This window comes from Myotis yumanensis, unplaced genomic scaffold (assembly GCF_028538775.1).
Source record: "Myotis yumanensis isolate MYYU_CA2020_CCGP unplaced genomic scaffold, mMyoYum1.0.hap1 SCAF_3, whole genome shotgun sequence".
In the NCBI taxonomy this organism is placed as follows: Eukaryota; Metazoa; Chordata; class Mammalia; order Chiroptera; family Vespertilionidae; genus Myotis; species Myotis yumanensis.
The window spans coordinates 25,619,528-25,639,910 of record NW_027223754.1 but is presented as its reverse complement, the minus strand read 5'-3'; the positions used below and the strand labels follow the sequence as shown (position 1 = coordinate 25,639,910).

Here is a 20,383-nt window from a genome sequence, read left to right as displayed (position 1 = left end):
TATCAAATTTTTTTTCTCATAAGTTATATTTATAACAAAACTATAATTAAAATATTTATTACACTTGCTTATTACACTTTCAGGAGCATTTATGTGTTTGATGGTTTAGCATCCACTGTATTGTGCTTACTTATTTATATAAGGAACAAGCAACACATACCACATCTTCCCAACATTCAAGGTAATGTAATGATAACAAAATTCTCCAAAGAAAAATACTGGAAACTGTATTAAATACTGCTTTATTAGAAATAATTGCTATAATAAAACAAAGAACACATTATTTTTCCAATGAACTTCAGTTTGAGAAACTTAACAACAGGAATAGATCTTTAAGATTTGAGTCATGGCAAAACTGATAGTTCTTTGAAATCTGGGAGATGCATTAGCAACACCACAGACACAGCCTACCCTATACTAAAATCCTGAAGAAAAGCATTTTATTAATTTGGGGGAATGAGACTGAACACTGGCTAAGACATGACTTTGAGGTCTATAGCCACCTGGGAAGCTGGCCCAAGGGATGAAGAGAACCATTGGTACTGGAGGCAGATAAGAAATAAACTTAGCGTTGGGCTGACCACCTGCATATTTCATTAATGGCTCTGAATAAAAAAAGTGAAATGCTTCATTGTGTTTTCTCAGAAACTAATGAAAAGATTAGAGTCCTACAGAATTTGGAGACAAAAAGTGGATGCTGAGTGACTAGCGGTCACTCCAGGTGTGGAATTTTAGAAAGTTAGTCCTTGGAGTAAATGGCACCGTGGCTCTGGCAGCAGATATAAAGGAATGACGCTCTGTAGAGGAGGTAGGGGACGCTCTGCGATCAGCCAGTGGAGAGATGAGGTTCCCAGCTGGAGCTGGGATCTATAATCAGAGGGAAAAAGTAAAGGTTTTAGAAAAGGATGCTAAAAATAACCTCTAAAACATCTCTCTACAACAACTGATATGAATCCCTAATATGTGGGCTATCTAATACTTGAATCTGTACTATGTGCTTAAGTGAGTTCAGAGCTCAACAGTATAGAAAGCTAACCCCTGATTATTTTGAACTCTGACCAATCATGTCACGAGAGTAGAATAGCACAGGGTTAAGTGGCAAATCTGGGGCCAGGCTGCCTCGATCACTACCTACTAGTTTTTAACCTTGGACAACTAATTTAAGCTCTTTGTACCTGAGTTTCCTCATCTGAAAAATTGGGATAACAGTATCTGGGTTGTGATGATTAAAATTAAGCATTTACAAATAGTGCAGGCACATAATAAGTGCCAACAAATATTAGCTATTTTTATTATCATGAATTTACTGTGATAGAATGATTTGCCCTATTTTTTTAAAAATAAAGACAATCTTAATCCAAAGAGAGAAAACACCATTAATATATTTAACTAGAGTCCTGGTGCATGAAATTCATGCATGGGGGGGTTGGGGTGAGGGTACCTCAGCCCGACCTGCACCCTCTCGCAGTCCCGGACATCCCTCTCCCAGTCCGGGACCCCTCAGGGGATGTAGCAGTGCGCCAAGTGGCAGGTGGCCAGGGAGGAGCCCGAATCAGGGCTGAGCGCCACTTGCGCTCATCACGGCCTGCTGTGCCTGCTGCCGCGGAGTCAGCAGAGGCTCCCGCTGTGGCAGCTGTGCTCACCAACCATGAGCCTGGCTTCTGGCTGAGCATCACTCCCCCTGTGGGAGCGCACTGACCACCAGGGGGCAGCTCCTGCATTGAGCGCTTGCTACCTGGTGGACAGTGCGCATCATAGCGACCGGTCGTTCTGGTCATTCCACAGTAACAGTCACTTAGGCTTTTATTATATAGACTAGAGGCCCAATGCATAAAATTCATGCATGGCTGGGGTCCCTACGCCTGGCCGGCAATCGGGCTGGTCTGCAGGGTGACCAGCAGGGTGATGAGGGCCCCTCCTACCTGCCAATCGCCTCCCTCTGTGGGGCGATTGCCCCCTCCCCCCCCCAGCTGGCACCCGCCTTGGCTGGCCTGGGGCTTGTGGGCTGGGGGCAGCTCCTGGGTTGAGCATCTGACCCCTGGTGGTCAGTGCATGTTATAGCGACCAGTCTTTCCACTGTTCAGTCGATTTGCATATTAGGCTTTTATTATATAGGATAATAAAGATATTTTAAAAATTCAACTTAAAAATAACAAAATATTTTGGTTAAAGATCTATTTGTGTACTTTTTGTCAAGTCATTAATTCTTATATAATGCTTCAACCTGCAGACACCTTGTAGACTTAAGAAAAATAGCAGAATTGAATTAATTATTCTTATAGTTTCTCCCCTCCTCCAAAGCTTTGGCCTACACTGGTTCCTGTGCTTGAGGAACACATAGCTCTAAAAACTAAATTGTGCTGAACAAAAATATTTGCATTCATGAAACTATCCAGAAGTTCCTAATGTAAATCTTACCCATTGCAAAATTTTACAGTTGTTTGAATACTGATAGATTAGTCTCTGGTGTGTAATTGCTCAAAACCCCACACCACTTCAGAAAAACATTATATTTAGCAATAATAGCTGCAAAATGAGTCATGACAAATGCATTGTGCCAAGTCAACGCAGCTGCAATTGATAAAACAAACTTATTTCAATGGCATGTAACAAAAACCACACATAAGGTTCCTGACTGCTCGTTTGAGAAATATCAGTTTGGAAATTGTTCATGAGAAAGAGTAAGAACAAACACCACTAAGTGTTCCAAAGCAAAGCCATTTTAAAGAAATATAAGGTATGACAGATGATAACATCATTTAGGCCTTTGACTTTCAAGAATTCAGGTGACACATTCCCTAGTGCTAAAGGAAGGCAGTTTTGGAATGTTGGTTGGTCTGTAGGATTCTGTAAGTGCAGACAAAATGTATTTTTAAAAAGAAAAGGGGATACACACTTGGAATAATCTAATCAACTTTCCTTTCTCCATATTCTTGCTTCTGCAAGTACAAAGTATAGTATAAAAAAAAAACAGGTTTATGGCCAATCAGTGCGACTTTGAGAACATCATTTAATCTATCTGTACCTTGGTTTGTGCATCTGTATAATAGGGAAATTTGGCAGAATTCTTGTGAGAATTAGAAATACCATTTGTTTAATATCTGGCACATATGAGGTACCTCAGGATGGTAGCCATTATTATTGTTGTCCTGGGAAGGAATATGTTTGCTTTGATAGATTCTATTTCTATGCTGCCTGTTAGTTAGTGATAGATGCCGGTAAACAACGTTAATTAGGAAAACGCAGCAGCAGAACACTATCTGTAGAAAGAGTAAAAACTGAAATTGGCACAAACAGTGTAGTACAATTTTCTGTCACTTAGAAGACTGTGCTAATGTACTATGGCTTCTACGTGATTTTTCCCATAGATTTCTATTAATATCACCTGATCTGTTTCTCACTTATTCAAGGTCATTTTATGGATATATAAGAACATAAACATTCGAAACAAAAGAATTAAATTTATGGTTCTACCCACTGGTAGATAAAATACTCATCTGTGGGGCTATGAAATACTCATACTCTCCCCACTCCACTCTGAAATGTTTCTTTGATTTTTAAAAGCCATTCATCATACAGGCAGGGGAACCTCTGACCTGATTCTTTTTTTTAAAAAATATATTTTATTGATTTTTTTACAGAGAGGAAGGTAGAGGGATAGAGTTAGAAACATCGATGAGCGAGAAACATCGATCAGCTGCCTCCTGCACACCCCCTACTGGGGATGTGCCCGCAACCAAGATACATGCCCTTGACTGGAATCGAACCTGGGACCCTTCAGTCCGCAGGCCGATGCTCTATCCACTGAGCCAAACCGGTTAGGGCTCTGACCTGATTCTTATATGCAAAGCCTAACTACTTAAATGCCTAGAATAGTTTAAAATATTAAAATGAAACATGATTACCTTCCACCCCCAAAATCCCCAAAACCAAAGAAACAAAAAAACTAGTCTGAGCCCTGACCGGTTTGGCTCAGTGGATAGAGCGTCGGCCTGCGGACTAAAAGGTCCCAGGTTCAATTCCGGTCAAGGGCATGTACCTTGGTTGCGGGCACATCCCCAGTAGGGGGTGTGCAGGAGGCAGCTGATCGATGTTTCTCTCTCATCGATGTTTCTAACTCTCTATCCCTCTCCCTTCCTCTCTGTAAAAAATCAATAAAATATATTAAAAAACAAACAAAAACAAAACCCAAAAAACTAGTCTGGAAACAATACTGGGGGGAAGGTGGGGGGTGGAGATCAGTATTAAATTCTGTATCACCAAACAGACTTTGGGTTAAGTACACATCTTAAATATGAAGTAATACAGAAAACATGCCACCATATAACAATTTATTTACCATGCAGGGAAGAAAACTAATACATCCTACAAAATTACAAAAACCACATATAAATTATATAATTTCATATTTACCTTTAATTCCATGGTTTATCTTCCACTGCTCATCCCTCTGTCTTCATAAATGGTAATTTCGATCTAAACAGCATGGCTGTTAAGAAAACACACTATAGAATATAACATATAAAAGGGGGCTATAGCAAGATGATATGTATGGTCTGTACAGACTTTAATTTGCTTTGCTTACTTTTAAATTATGAAAACTTTCTTCTACTTAAATTAAATATGATGCTTTCTCCACCTTGTTGAAAAATTTAAGAAATATAATTGCTTGTAGTATTCTACATATAGTTCTTCCCCAAACACTGATTATTTATTGAGAGAAAAAAAACAGAAAAAGAATGCTTTACTGTAGAATAGGGTTTTTTTTTTAACTGAGAATCCACAGAGGTAATGAATTCAGGGGTTCAAAATACCCTGAAATTATATGAAAACTTTTTCTTGGGTGAGGGTTCATGACCTCTAAAAATTTAAGAATCACTGCTGTAGACTATAATAAAACTACTGAACTTATTATCAGCAGGAAGGCCTGGGATTATCTGACCTAGGTTTTTTAAAGAAATTATTTTACCCATTACTCCAGTTATCAAGCTGTATTAGTTTTTTTGCAATTTTATTTCCCAAATTCACTTAGTGATTTTCAAAGCTTACTGCCTCTAAAAATATGCACAGTATGTCAAAGGTAATGAAATTATACATTTGGCAGCTGCAACTGATTTCAACTAGTCAGATGAACCCATGGAACTGCAATTCATTTGGATGACAAGTCTCACCACATTTATGAGTTTATGCATTTCAAAGGAGTTTTAGGTTCAGAGTTTCTGCAGATGAAATGCATTACTCATACCACCCCCATTATTAGTACAAGATGCCCTCAGAACCACCAAAAAAGACAGTAACCAGAATACTAAACAATCCAGAGACCTGAACAATGCAAAGGAAGGAGAGGCATGCTTTAAGAAAAAATGCTGGAGATAGGGGGCTTATGGTAGGTATGCAATTCACAAAGACAATTCAGGAGTTAAATTCTCTTTGGCGAATGCCAAATAGTACCACTGACATTTTCTTTTTACAGACATTTAGATCTGGACTAAAAAGATACAACTCGAAGTCCTCTCTCAATGGGATCTGTCAGGAGGAGGCCTTGGGGAGCATATATCTTCTCATTCTGCTCTTGAATGTATTTGGAGACTTTCCTCAGAACCTGACAGAAAGAAATAGCAGTTTTTTACAAATTTCATCGGATTTCCCTTTAAGTATCAGCTGAATCTCAAAATTTTCAGGCAGTGGAATTAGCTTTCAAAGCAAGTCATGGATATTCCTATGGAAGGATACAGCTCTGATTACTTGGCTCACACCATTTACCTACAACATATAGCACAGCACGACGGACTCTTCGAGTCACAAATATCTCCAATGCAGTGTAAGTAGAAATGCATACAAAAGCATGAGACCCAGTCCCCCTCCTCCTCACCTCCTAGTCACCTCAATCCTGGATTTAGAGAAACAGACGATTATATACACAACGGTTAGTTATGCTTTTCTCTCTCCCTACTCATAAAGTGTCGTTAATGTGACATATTCTAATATCAAGGGCACTTCTTGGCTTTCTCCTTTAACACTTAAGAATTGCTTCTTCTTTGTACATTTTCATCAACTTTGAGTAATGATACAAAGTTGGCCAATAACAAAAGGTAGCCCAGCTAGTTTAAACTGAACATTTTATTTCCTTTGTAAGGCATGTGGGCGTTAGCTGCCAGGGAGTTTCTGATGACTACAAGTGTCTTATATCATTTCCATGACCGCATGTAGTGCTACTCTGTAGTTGCTCCTGTGTCCTAGACGGGAACCTCAATTTATAAGTTTAGTATTAAGGTTGTAAAAGTCAAAGCAAATGTAGACAAAAACCAGATAGGATACAAAGGAACTTCTGGAAATTGCCAAATCTCCAGCTTTCATAAGGGCAATTCCGAGACAGATAAGCTAAAAGAAAATAAATCTTAATAGCTATATACAAAATCAAAGAGTTACATGTTTTATTTCAGATTCAAAGCCATCAGAACCCTCTTCTGGCTCTAATGTTCAAAGGGACTTTGATCCAGTTCTTTAATTACTATATATTTTCTTAAATTCACACTATCAGCATATGATAAAGTCACAGATAAATCTGATCACAAAGGGAGAAAAAGAACTGTATGAAAATAAAGCTGGAAATTAAAAAATGACTTAAGAGTGGGGTCTATAATGTATGAGGCCAAACCAACAGTTTAGGATGCTACAATTTAGGTTTTAGTATACACTGATTTAGAATTTAAAACTCTATGTGGTTTGTATAACTAATTTTCTTATTGCAGGAAAATAATTTAAATGGTTTATTAGGTTACATTTTTGGAAATAATATAAACTAATGTTTTATGCTTTTTAAAAAGAGCATGATCATACTAAAAGAGCAACCTTATGTGGTGTAAATTAAGAAATACTATTTCTAAAGAAAAGATTTTTTTTTCACCAACTAGTAATTACCTGAAGTAATACATATATCATTCTCCTATTTTCAACTCTCAAAGAATTTGAGCAGTGCTCAGTCTTTATGGACAAAAAAATAAAAAATAAAAGGCTTAGACACTATCTCTGTATCAGTTTGTCAATCATGCTAAAACAATGAATAGAAGGAAGTAGCCCCTAAAGGTACCCAACTCAGTCCTCTCAATCTTCTCTCCGATTTCCCTCTCAGCTCACCTGACAGATTGGAAATTGGAGAGTCAGTCTCCCCTCTCTGAGGTCCATTAATACTAAGAGGACACTCAGATGAATGCTTGCATGGCTGGTTCCAAAGAAAGGATTCCTTCAGAACAGCTTTCCTCCCTCTCTCCTTGGGCACAGGTTGGTAGCAAAGAAATGGCATTCCTTTATTTGATTCAAGCACAACTTTGTTGTGCAGGTTTTTGTCTAAACTTTAATAACATTCATGAACACTTGGGAATCAGTTTAGAAAGAAAACAGTTTTTTTGGTATAAGCTCCAAATCCTCTTATACTATTTTGGTGAAGGCAGCACTGTCCTAAACAGGATGCTTTTAAACTCTTAAGTCTCTTTAGCAATAGGAAAGCATTAATATGAGTAAACTCATACTGCATCCCATACTGAACAAAGCACCATTCTCACCCCTAAGAATCTTATGTTGACATTTATTCATATTTTATATCTGTTAACTTCAGACCCTCAACAAACCCCAATTTGCATAATATTTACAAAGCTAAACACAATCAAACCTCAGGAAAGACTGTTATGCTCCTGGAGAATAATAAATTGGAGAAAGCCTCCTAGACCCTTGAGAAAAAATATCTTAAGTGAGGCTAATAGAGAACACCAAGATCACAGCTATTTTCAGAAAATATCTAAGTTCCTTCTAACTGTGTTCCTTTTACAGATTATAGCACATAGGCAGAAGGGATGTTTTATAGTTGATGAATAAGACAGCCAGCTACTGAGGGAACCTTTACAATCCCATTTGTTCCCTAATTATCATGGGCAGCAACAATAGAGAAATAACACTGAAGTCTTTATTTTCATTTTAAACCAATAAAGAGCACATTATAGGAAAAATGCATGATTGTTCTAGTGAGTTTTCAAAGGCCTATTTATAATTTCAAAAATTTAACCCACACGACAAAGTGTAAGCACTATTATATTTGGCTTACTGTTTGTAAATTAGAAATTTTAGTGTTTAAAACAATAAAGACTAAATGATTCAATCCTGTCTTTTCATAAAGTAGAAAATAATACCACGAATATTCCTAAGAGATAAACTAGAGAGGGAGAGGGTAGTTATTTTCATACTTTTATCATTTTATAAAAAATAAAAATATACATATGAAAAGTTTTCTTTTAAAAGTATTGGTACATTATATCTTAACTAGAGGCCCAGTGCACAGATTCGTGCACCGGTGGGGTCCTTTGGCCGGGCCTACAGGGATCAGTGGACCACGGCCGCAGCCTGGCCTTACCCACCAGCTCGCCGGGCTCCAGCCCGCTGTCTGTGTCGATCCTGCACAGCATAAAGTAGTGTGGGAAACGACAGGTGGTAGGGGAGAAGCTTGAGCTGGGCTGGGCGCCAGTCCAGTTCATCCTGGCCCCGCTGGGCCTGCCTCCAGGGCCACGCTCAGGTGCCCAGGGGGAGTATCCGCGGGAGAGGGTCGTGCTGTGAGCCCGGCGTCTGGCGCCCGTTTGTCAGCTGAGCAGCACTCCTGCTATGGGAGCACACTGACCACAAGGGGGCAGCTCCTAAGTTGAGCATCTGCCCACTGGTGGTCAATGTGCATCATAGCTACCGGTTGGCCATCCGGTCACTTAGGCTTTTATATATAGAGAGAGAGTATGACAGTTCTAGTTATTAACTTTCCATGATGTAGTTATTCTTGTCCAGTTTCTAAAATAAAATCACCTGTTTATATTGACTGATTGATTTTAGAGAGGGAGGGAAGAAGGGGGAGTGAGAGAAACATTGATGTGAGAGAGATACATCGATTGGTTGCCTCCCACACCCACCCTGACTGGGGACTGAACCCACAACCTAGGTATGTGCCCTGACCAGAAATCAATCCCATGACTTTCTGGTACACAGGAGGATGCTCCAACCAGCTGAGCTACATCAGCTAGGGTTAAAATCCCCTATTTAAAAATGTGGCCATGCCTTAAACTTTTGGTTTCTTGATTAATTTTATTTGGTCTTTACTTGCTTTATAATAGTTACTTTGTAAAGGACCTTGATTAGACTTATAAAGTAGTACCTTATATATTGCCTATGAAACCAAATTAAAACATAATTAGGATCAATCAATTTCCACTATATATTTTTTTTTTAAATATATTTTATTGATTTTAGAGAGGAAGGGAGAAGGAGAGAGAGATAGAAATATCAATGATGAGAGAGAATCATTGATTGGCTGCCTCCTGCACGCCCCCTACTGGGGATCAAGCCCGCAACCCAGGCATGTGCCCTTGGCCGGAATCGAACCTGGGACCCTTCAGTCTGCAGACCGACGCTCTATCTATTGAGCCAAACCAGCTAGGGCTCCACTATATTTTTGATACTGAGAACTGCCTCCTAAGATTAATAATCAAAATAATTTTAATTAACAGCTGAAAAAAGATTATTTGTTCTTGAAATTTAAAAAATCATGTCACTTCACAAATATCTGATTAAAACATACATATATACTAACTTAATTCTTAAATTTATCTTAAGACACTTTCTAAGCATTTACCATATATGAAGGAATTTATTAATGCTAACAGCCATTTTACAGAATGTACTCTTAAAGAATAACCTCTCTTGTCTATAATCCCATAATTAGTAAATGACTTGGCTGTCACCCAATTACCAATTTCTTTTTACAACTGACATCAGAAGGAGCTACCTGTATCTATTTCAGCCAATGCACATGGGTAAATAAGTTTAATTAAAATCTTAAATTTAAAAGCTAGAGTGAAATGACAACTCAAGCATCTAATATTCCACTAAGCTTGAATAAAATAATCTGGAGGATGTATTTCTAATTTAAATTGGCAGTATTCTATACTTCTTTAAAAGACCATCCTGGATGACCAAGTTTTTATCCATGTGAATTCAGTCCTACCCTCCACTTCTACATTCAGCTCTTCATCAAGTCTTGGTTCTATCACCAACATATCCCTTGAGTCTGCTTACCCCCTTCCATCTCTATTGCTCTGTTCCTTGTCCAAGCTATCATCATCTTTTGCCTGGACTTTTAGAGCATCCTAACTGGTTTCCCTACTTTCATAACTTTTTTTCACAGAGCAGAGAGATCTCTTTACAATGAAAATCTGATCATATCCCTCTCCTGCTTAAAACCTTTAAGTAGCTTCCCCCTCCACTGATTTCTCTGCCTAAATGTCTCCAGGCTTTCATCCTTCATGTAGCAGTATAAATGTTACCTCCTCAGAGGCCTTTTCGGACCACAAAATTTAAATTAGGTCTCTCCTATTATTTTCTATCATAGGAGAGTTTGTTTTCTTCAAGGGACTTATCACGTTTTACAATTTTGCTGGTTTTGTTTCCTTAGTATCAGTCGTTACCACTAAATTATAAACTCCACAAGGTCAGCAACCACGTTTGCCCTATTCAGTTATATCCCCTGCAAACTGGTTAGCATATAGGCTTTCAATAAATATTTATCAGATTTATCCCCTTCACTCAGAAAATGTATTATTAAAGAGAAGCTGCTATGACAAAAAAGATTGAAATTCTGAATGTTTTACCAGGAATGAAAGTAAGCTGCTTCTCTATATGATACTAGAGGCCCGGTGTATAAAATTCATGCATTGGGGGGAGGTCCCCCCTCAGCCCAGCCTTCACCCTCTCCAATCCAGGACCCCTTGGGGGATATCCCTCTCATAATCCTGGACTGCTTCCTCCTAATCGATCACCTGCCTGCCTGCCTGGTTGCCCCTAACTGCACTCCCCTTGCCGTCCTCATCACCCCTCACTGCCTCTGAGTGCCAGCCTGATCGCCCCCAACTGCCCCCTCCCAGCCAGCCTGGTCACTCCTAACTGCCCCCCCCCCCCACCAGCCTGGTCACCCATTACTGCCCCCCCTGCTGGTCTGGTCGCCCCCAACTGCACCCCCTCCCCCGCTGGCTTGGTTGCCCCTCACGCCCCCCCCTGCTGGCCTGGTCGCCCCACGCAGCCTGCTGCTTGGTCGTTTGGTCATCCCTCACTAACCCCCCTGCCAGCCTGATTGCCCCACGCAGCCTGGTGTTCAGTCATTTGGTCATCCCTCACTAACCCCCCTGATGGCCTGGTCGTAGGCAGCCATCTTATGAGGGTGTAAGGGTTAATTTGCATATTACCTCTTTATTATATATGAGGATGGAGAAGGACATAAACTATGAAGTTATTATTTAAATACTAGAGGCCCAATGCACAAAATTTGTGCAAGAGTAGGCCTTCCTTCCCCCAGCTGCTGGCTCCAGCTTCCCTCTGGCACCCAGGACTCAGGCTTCCCTCCAGCCGCTGGCAGGCACCCGGGACCCCGGCTTCCCTCGCAGCCCCGGCTTCATCCAGAAGGTTGTCCGGAAGGACATCTGGTCTAATTAGCATATTACTCTTTTATTATTATAGATACCCTTTTTGTAACACTAGCTCAAAATATTTTTTGCTACAATTGTATATGCTTTCTACTGCATGGAGTACAAGACAATCACAGGGACATTTCTATAAGTGGGATATAATATAGATATCAGAATTTAATAATAGGGGCTTACTGTGATTAACTTAAATACATTCATTTAACACACATTCAGGGAGTGTCTAATATACCCATGGCATGGTGTCAGGCATGAAGAGGGATATATACTGGTTAAGGCACTGTCTTTGACCTCAAGAAAAATACATACTTGATGGGCAAATAAGAATGTAAACTTGCATTCCAAAGTAGAGTGTTAGGTGCCCGGAAACAGATACAAATAAAATATTGTGGGGATACCAAGGACAGAAAGACTATGATTAGAAGAGTAAGGAAAATTTAGATGAAAGTGGGACCTAAGGGACTGGTGAGATTTGAACATGGGAAGAATAGCATTCTAGGGTAGAGGAAAGCCTCTCTCCCATCTTCCCTCCCTCTCTTCCTTCCTCATACTCTGTCGGAAAAGCAATGGGAAAAATAGTCTCAGGTGAGGATTAACAAAAAACAACAAATACACAAACAAAAGACTAAGGTGGGAGGACAGAACTTAAGATAGAAATCTGGGGAAATAGAGTAAAGGTAGCCTTACCTTCTCATAATGAGTTTCCATGCATAAGAAGATGGTGTATGCTGTTAAACAAGCCAAACAACCTTCAAGATATGACTGACCCCCAAGCTTCTCTGCTTCTGCATAAAGGTTATTTAGAGTTCGAACTGTTTCTTCAAACTGCTGCCTATCAATCTGTACAGGAAAGAATTTAAAAATAAGTTTTGGAAAAAAAGATTAGCTACTCACTAATGCTTTCTATCACTAACTTATTTTGCTTTTTTGTCAACATTCCTATCTAATAATCGGCATACAATTTTTAGGTGATTAAATATGGACCTAAGTTACTAGAACTGCTTAGTACTTGTTTAATTTTATCACTATTATGAACATTAGATATCATCAAGTTTCAATATAGTGTTTTTTTATTCCCTATACTGAATTTCAAGTAAATTAAATTATACAATTCTTTGATCTTTCAATTCAGTTATATTCAATTTTACTGAGCACCTACCATTACATATTATGACAGGTCTTAGAGAAAGATTAATAAGACGGACTCAATCTTCAAGGAGTTTACAGTAAAATGAGCAGCACAAATACGTAAATATAAAAATTCAATAAATTGACAGAGTACTATAATAGAGGCATAAAGTATGGTGGAAGAGACCTTCCCTTGATCTGGAAAGAGCAGATAATCTTAAATTCAATAGCTAAGCCGAAACCGGTTTGGCTCAGTGGATAGAGCGTCGGCCTGCGGACTGAAGGGTCCCAGGTTCGATTCCGGTCAAGGGCATGTACCTGGGTTGCGGGCACATCCCCGGTGCGGGATGTGCAGGAGGCAGCTGATCGATGTTTCTGACTCTCTATCTCTCTCCCTTCCTCTCTGTAAAAAATCAATAAAATATATTTAAAAAAAAAAATTCAATAGCTAAACACAGGCAGGGAAGGACATTTTAAGCAGAAGAATCAAAGGGTGCAAAGTTCTGTTTTTTGTTTACTCAATATTCCATCAATATTAAAGTAACTACTTAGTATTAAAAGCTCATCATGAACAAGGCAAAATCTCAAACTACTGCACAACTCACTCCAAGTCATTCCTATCACCTCCTTCTATTCAGTGACACTATCATTTTACATTTATACCAATACTATTGTCATTCACTTTTCACTCTATTCATCTGCTTTTACTTTCTTCTTCCAGTATCATTTTATTTTCTAACGGTGCTTTCTACATTTTAAAATCTTAATACTGTACTCTAGGACTTTCAAGGCCCATTAGTAGAGTATTTCATCTGATACTATCATTCTTGGTAACAAAAGTACAATTAATCTGTCCTTACTTTAGGCCTTCTTTATTCCTAAAACTAATACCTACACATGAATTCTTTTATGAAGTCTATATAAAAATAGACTAAAAGAAGTCTGAGAACCTCAATATCACAGTTTGAGACAAATTATTCCCAAGAACATAATTTTTTAAAGTATAAAACTATGATCATCATCTTTAAGCTATTAAAACTGTTTAGGTTGCAGTGGTTCTCAACCTTGGCTGCACATTAGAATCACCTGGGAATTTTTTAAAAATCCTGACTTCTGGGCCTCATCCTCCAGAAATTCTGTTTCTTTGTTACTAATGTTGTGGCCTCAACCCATAACAAAGAAACAGAATTTCCGGAGGATGAGGCCCAGAAATCAGGATTTTAAAAAGATTCCCAGGTGATGCTAACGTGCAGCCAAGGTTGAGAACCACTGGGTTAGAGGCAGTTGTAATCGCTGTTTTGTTCTGTGGGGAAACAATGTGCCAATAGCATGAAAACGTTTAATATAAACTTTAAAATGGTGGTGGCTCTACCTGTTTTTCAAAAGGAGCTACTTATACTTTTCAAGAAAATTAGAGTTTCTGACAAGGTTTGGGTGTGTGGCAATGGTACTGAGAGCCAGGGCAGCAATCCCTCACTGAGCCAAACTACTTGAAGACATGGTCTGTCAAGAATGGTCATCTGCAGAACCTATGTCAGAGTTCTCATTCCCTGAAAACAGACTTGGGAGAACAGCTCAGTGAACAAATATTAAAGGTAAACTGTTCACCTAATTATGCCTAAGTTAATGCCTCCAGTTTGTCCATCAGTAAACCTGCAAAAGTCTAAATAATTTCAAACAATCACCTATGCTTTACCTACAATTCAATGATTGGATAAAAAAGTTCTCCGAATTATTTACATTTCTTTGGACATAATATGGTTCAAAACCATGGGATCTAAACCAGAAATGTTTCTTTCAGATCAGAATCACTAATCACATCAGCAACACTAACTCTTAAAAGTGATTCCAAGATTGCAATGCTTTTGCAGGATGGAAGCAAATCATAGATCATTTAAAAAAAAATTAAGTGAAGGATTGAAAAAAGGTTAAGAAAAAAGAAATAAAGATAAAAAAACAGCCAAGAATTTCTTTAGAAGGTTATTTTTAAAAAGGGGGGGAAAAGTAAAAACCATGTAGGCAGCAGTAAAGGCAAAGGACACACTTAATACGAAAGGCCTCCACAGAACAAATGTGGGCATTTCCCCCTCTCTTTAGGCACTATGAAAAGCTATCAGTGGTCTCCCTAGTTACTTGGACACTGATAGAGAAGCTATATCAAAATCTGGAGATATGTGAAGTTGGAACCAAATACAAATTTGGATCAGTAAACATTGAAAGTCATAACGGAAACAGGAATCAGGCTCATCATTTGCCCAGCATTTTTGTTTCTTGAACTATGTGGTAGACAGAAAGCATGGGACTGAAGCTTAAAGCAAACAAAGTCACAGGTAATTTCTACTGATCAAATGTAGAGACATATTTTTAAAAGTATACAGGGGAACAAATGCTTCAATTATAGTTCACTCATTTCTCTTCTACCCAGACCAAAGGTGCCTAAGATGTCTGTATTTTGGGTAAAGTGAGAATAAAGCCTCCTTTAAGGAACCGTCCTGGCAACAAAGCATTTAGGCATCAAAGTATTACATTCGAACAGGCAATGGATAAAGTAAACTTTTTAACAGACAGAATTTGTCCTCACTCCCAAATTAAAGAGCACAAATGTGTGTGTTTTTAATGCTTTAAAGTAACACAAAACCCTTGTGCATTAGTTTCTTCCTCTATTAAGCTGCCAAGTGTGATGTTCTCACAAAAGGAAAATCGGCCGCAGTGGCAGAGCAACCAGTACAATTTCTAGGGTTAGTTGAGAAACAAAGAGAGAAACCTTTCAATTTTCCATCAAACAAACAAGGAAAATTTAAACCTGTAATTTAAATTTAATCTCAACACAGGAAAAAATAAAATCAAAGCTTTCCCAAGCAGTTTAAAAAGTATAAGCTAGTGTTCTAACCCAAACATCGAAAAAGGAAAAAGGAAAAAAAAAGCACCATTGTACAGCATCATATAACATTCCATATACTGGAGTACTCAGAATCACAAGCAGTTCTGGGCTGTATGCAGTCCAAGAAATAAATGGACTCCAGAATTCAGAAACACCAACTTCCTGTAAGAAACAGTGCAATCCTGTGACTCTATTATGATTCTGTATTCCAACTATAAAATAAAGGCTCTACCACACACAGTGGAAGACTAATGTCTGATTATGGTATATTGGGCTCAACTGTGAGTTCAAAGTTTGACAAAGGAATCTTGTAACATCTAAAGTGTGGTGAAAAAAAAAATAGTTTACATTCTGATTTGAAAGTACATAAATAGTATAAGTCAGAGTTTCCAAAACAGGCTTAAAAATAAAACATTTGATCCATTTCACATAAGTCCTAACATGTAAAACATGCTAACTGCAATGTTAAATTATTTTCAGAACAATATTCAGTAGTTTTAGCCAGGAGGCAACTGGCTCAATTTCCACTTTTTCAAACGACTAGTGTCAGGGTGAGTTAACTCAGAACATCGTGACAAAAAAAATGCAGCGTTCATATGGCATTTCACAAACAAGCTAACCTCATAATCTTTATGAGACAGGTCTGATCTTTAATTTGTATTTAAAGAAACATATTTGGGCCACTAACCTGCCCAAGGTTATAAATCAAGCTAAAGGACACTACACTTGATTATTGTTGATTTTCCAACCTTGGCAATCAGGTAAAACCACCTACCTTGCTCCAAGCTGGTTTTAAATGACTGCTACACATTTCTCTACTACAGACTCACCTACACCCACTTATTTCATGACCAGCATTTCTTAGCCCCACACCCACAGCATGTCTAATCACCTACCAGTCCCTCACCCTTCTTGTCAAAGAGGAAAGCCACGAAACTTGCTCCCATCTAACCAGAACTTGACTTCTGAACAGAAAACGGATGTAACATGGCTCAAGACCCAAAGAGTTTGTTTCTCTTTGGGTGCGTGAACACATGTGGGCACAAGAAAACACACACACTCAGGTGGCTTACTTCATTCTATCTTTAAAGTAAGATACAATGACTTTATTTTTGCTAATTCTGAAGAAAAGAGAAACACCCTATTCTTGCATTTCTGTATGCAGGGTTGCCCAAAAGACCTATGTCCTCATGACAATTTTGATACGCAAGCCAACCTCACACAGGTGGCTCCCAGTGATAATGGGGAGTGGCAAGTTTAAGGCCTTGTTCTTGACAGTTCCCTGTCCAGGCCCCTCTAACGCTCTATGTTCTTCAGGTTCCAAGAAGGCCTGTCCGCACTGCCTGGCACAGCGCTTCATAAACCCTTTCTGCCGAGCAGTTCGGCCAGCACCATGGCCACAAACGCCAGTCACGAGGAGGAGGATGAAGATTCCTCTTGCGTGACGAGGTAGGACTACATAGCTCACAACAGGTTGAGTGAGGCGGCCTGGAGCCCGAGGAATGAGTTCCTCATCTCTGTGGTCAATAACCCGGGGCGGGGGTGGTTGGCCCCGGGGGAAGAAGACGGCTGGTACCGATGCCCGGAACCGGGCAGGGCAGCGCAGAGTTCTACAAGGTCATCACCCCGGGGGCTTGGCCCGACTCCTCCTGCTCCGAACACCAGGTCCTGCTCCAGGACCCTCTTCGTACACCTGTGGCCAACGCCCCTTCTTTGACGGCCCCTACCCAGAGCCCCGGGGCACTCGGCGGCCGGGTTTCAGCCCAGATCCCCTTCCCCGCCTTCCCTGGGCAGCCTCCCTCCCTGGCCTCAGCGTGGGTGCGGGGAGCCAGGTTGCATACCCGGTTTTCCAGCTCCGCGGGGAACTTGGTCTGGAACTGACAGCGTGTGCCACTGCTGTAGTCTCGCTGAATGAATACCTTCCCGAACACCGGCGCCTGCTGCGGCCTCATGGCGAGCACAAGACGGGCCGCGCTGTGGGTTCCGGGGACAGCAACCACGGGTCAGATCCCCGGCCTGGACCCAAGACGCCAGCCCGCCAGCCCCTCAGACCCACCCACCGCCCACAGCAGCCCGAGGCCTCCCCCGCCCCGCTCCCCTTCACCCATGCTGTCACTGCAGGCCTTCAGCTACGGCCCGGGCTCAGGCCCCGCGCCCCCCACAGCCCGGTTCGGCCCGGGAAACACGAACCCGCCTCCTCCGCCCTCCAGCTGCTGTCGCGCCGCCTGGACCGTCACTTACGACCTGTCGCAAAAAGCATCTTCCCCCGCCCCTCGGCTCGGCCTCCTTCCGCAATTCTGGGACCCACCCTCTTCTCCGGCCGTAAAGCGACTCGGCCGAGGCTGCGCGTGGCGGTGCCAGGACGCACACCGTGGGCGGGGCCCCGGAGGACTCCGCCCCCCGCCCCGCCCCGCCCCGAGGAGCCCAACCGGAAGGAAAGGAGGGGCGGAGCCGGAGGGCGGGGCGGGCCGGTAAGCACTGTGGAGACTGGAGTCGGCCTTACAGTACTTTGCAGGAGTTTGAGGTCGGGATTTCCAGGGTGCGTCATTTCCCTGCTGGTCACGGCGAGGTAATTTCTTACAATTACTCATTGTCAGGGTTTACTTTCACTGTGGATTGAGTGTGGCAGCTTGCACGTGGAACACCACCCGACTCCATCTGTACAAAACGAAGTGCTCACCTTTAGAAATAGCCGGCTACTGGGGATCCATTTGACAACGGGGCGGGAAGGAGGACGAAGCACCTGCCAGGGCTTCACAGTCAGGCCTCTCCAACTTGTCTGAGGTGTTGTTCTCCCGCCCCAAAGACTGTCCTTCAGCACCGAGCCTGCACCCTCAGCCCACCTGAGAGGACAAGCGGGTCTCCCCTCTCCCGGCCACTGCAGCCTCACCTACCGCAGCCTCCACTAGCTTACCTTTATCTGGTGAGGTCTGGCTGATATACCTTGTTAGCACCTCTGTCTGATCCTGCCCTCTAGGTACTTTTAACATATTCATTTATTGCATTTTAAAAACAGCTTTATGGAGGTATAAACAGCATACAGTAAACTGAACATATTTAAATTGGAAAAATGAATACGTTCTGACAGGTATACAATCATGAAACCATTTCAATCAAAATAGTGAACATTTACCACTTTCAAAAGGTTCCTCCTGCTCCTTTGTAATATTCCCTTCCTGACCCTCCCCAGCCCCTTTCCTCAGGCACTGATCTGTTTTCTGTCATCATACATTAGTTTGCATTTCAGTGAATTTTATTTTTTTTTAAAAAAGGAATCATACAGGATGTACTTTGGCAGGGGGGCGGTCTGGCTTCTTTCACATAGACTATTTTGAGATTCATCTGTGGTTATCAAGAATTCATTCCTTTTTGCTGCTGGATAATATTTCATTATATGAGTATTCCACAGTTTGCTTATTCATTCACTGTTGAGGGACATTTGAGTTGCTTTGGGTTTGGGGCTATCTATACATATAAAAGGCTAACATGCGAAGTGTCCCACTGTCTGGGTCATGACTTCATGTAGCAATGCCCGTCTTCCTCTCCCTCGCAACGACTAGCCTCCTTGCAGTTTCTTCAGCCCAGGAACACGACTTGCTTTATAGCCAGGTGCAAACATTTCACACTTTAACCAAAAGTCTGTGAAGCGTTTTCCTGTGCCTCATCTCATTTGGTCCTCACAGAAGTCCTGGAGTAGGTAGATAGGAGACTCAGTGGATTCCTATTTTCTTTTCATTAGCTGGAAAATGTAAATTTGGAAAGCTTAGAAACTTGACCCGACTGAAAAGAAGTAAGAAATGGTGGACCTTGAAAATAACTTCAGGTTTTGTCACTGTGCAGAATATAGTCAATCACTGCTGCAGTTAAATATTTTACCCTTTGTTCTCCCTGCATGATCTACATTAGTAATCTGCTTTGTGTTGATATTTACTGCTGTGTTGCTGACAATTACCTGAAAGAGAAGTTGGGGTGCTTCACTGGGTTGGAAAAAGTTTAGCTAAATCAGAAAGCAGGTCTAATTAAGCAAGTTTATTCTGTATGTATAAAAGGCTAAGTTGCCTCATGCATGCATGATACATATAAAGCTCTCGCTGGCACCAGTTGCATGCATGTGTTTCGATCTGTCATTGTCGATCATGAATTTGGTTGACACTTCTATTATAGAGAAAGGGTGAATGGTGATATTAAAATATTTCTTCTAATTAATTCCCTTTCAATGTGCATGAATTCGTGCACTAGGCTACTAGTTACAAATAAAGCGCTATTGGGCATTCATCTATAAGTCTTTGTATGGACATATGTTTTTATTTCTCTTGGGTAAATACCTAGGGATAGAATGGGTCATAGGATAAGTAGATGTTTAACGTTTTGGGAAACTGTCAAACTTTTCCACAGTGATTGGCAGTTTTACATTCCCATCAGCAGTGTATGAGAGTTCCAGTTGCTCCACATTTTTGTCATCCTTGTGGTTTTACCTTTCATATTTCTATGACTAATGATTTTGAACATCTTTTCATGAACTTATTTGTCATCCATACATCTTCGGTGAGGTGTCCAAACCTTTTGCCAATCTTTTGTTTGTGTCTGTTTTCCTATTACTGAGTTTTAAGAGTTCTTTATATATTCTAGAGAAAAGTCCTGTATCAGGCATATATGATTTGCAAACATTTTTTTTCCTAGTTGGTAACTTGTCTTTTTACTCACTCTTTTTAAAAAATGTTTTTATTTGTTTGAATCTGGTTCCAAATAAGGTTCCAGACATTATAATAGTCTATTTTAAGATAGCAACTTAACTTTGATCATATACAACACTCTACCCTGTTACTCCTCCCCCATTGATGTCATAATTTTCATCTCTCTATTTTGT

The 20,383-nt window shown here is 40.6% G+C and overlaps 1 protein-coding gene across 3 annotated transcripts; it reads right to left on the bottom strand.

The window, feature by feature from the left end:
- Positions 1-223: 223 nt before the first annotated feature.
- Positions 224-17,783, bottom strand: GOLGA7 (golgin A7). Of its 3 annotated transcripts, XM_070408449.1 has the most exons (6): positions 17,707-17,783; positions 17,358-17,490; positions 12,195-12,347; positions 5,501-5,602; positions 4,414-4,476; positions 224-867 (listed from the first exon to the last, which is right to left on the bottom strand). In XM_070408449.1, exons 2-5 carry the CDS (start codon positions 17,466-17,468, stop codon positions 4,429-4,431), a joined length of 414 nt encoding a protein of 137 aa, XP_070264550.1. In that variant the 5' UTR covers positions 17,469-17,490; positions 17,707-17,783; the 3' UTR covers positions 224-867; positions 4,414-4,428. The 3 variants fall into 3 exon arrangements, with proteins under 3 accessions (XP_070264550.1, XP_070264551.1, XP_070264549.1); XM_070408450.1 differs by lacking the exon at positions 17,707-17,783 and having other exon boundaries at positions 4,414-4,481; positions 17,358-17,581; XM_070408448.1 differs by lacking the exon at positions 17,707-17,783 and having other exon boundaries at positions 17,358-17,577.
- Positions 17,784-20,383: the final 2,600 nt, after the last annotated feature.

Bases quoted from the DNA above. Each gene is read 5' to 3' on its own strand.
- GOLGA7 (XM_070408449.1), bottom strand. From the start codon at position 17,468: ATGAGGCCGCAGCAGGCGCCGGTGTTCGGGAAGGTATTCATTCAGCGA. The intron at 12,348-17,357 runs GTATGCAACCTG...TTTCCTGTACAG, and splicing joins CCGCGGAGCTGGAAAACCGG to ATTGATAGGCAGCAGTTTGA. The intron at 4,477-5,500 runs GTATCTTTTTAG...CATGCTGTTTAG, and splicing joins TTGAGAGAGGACTTCGAGTT to ATCGAAATTACCATTTATGA.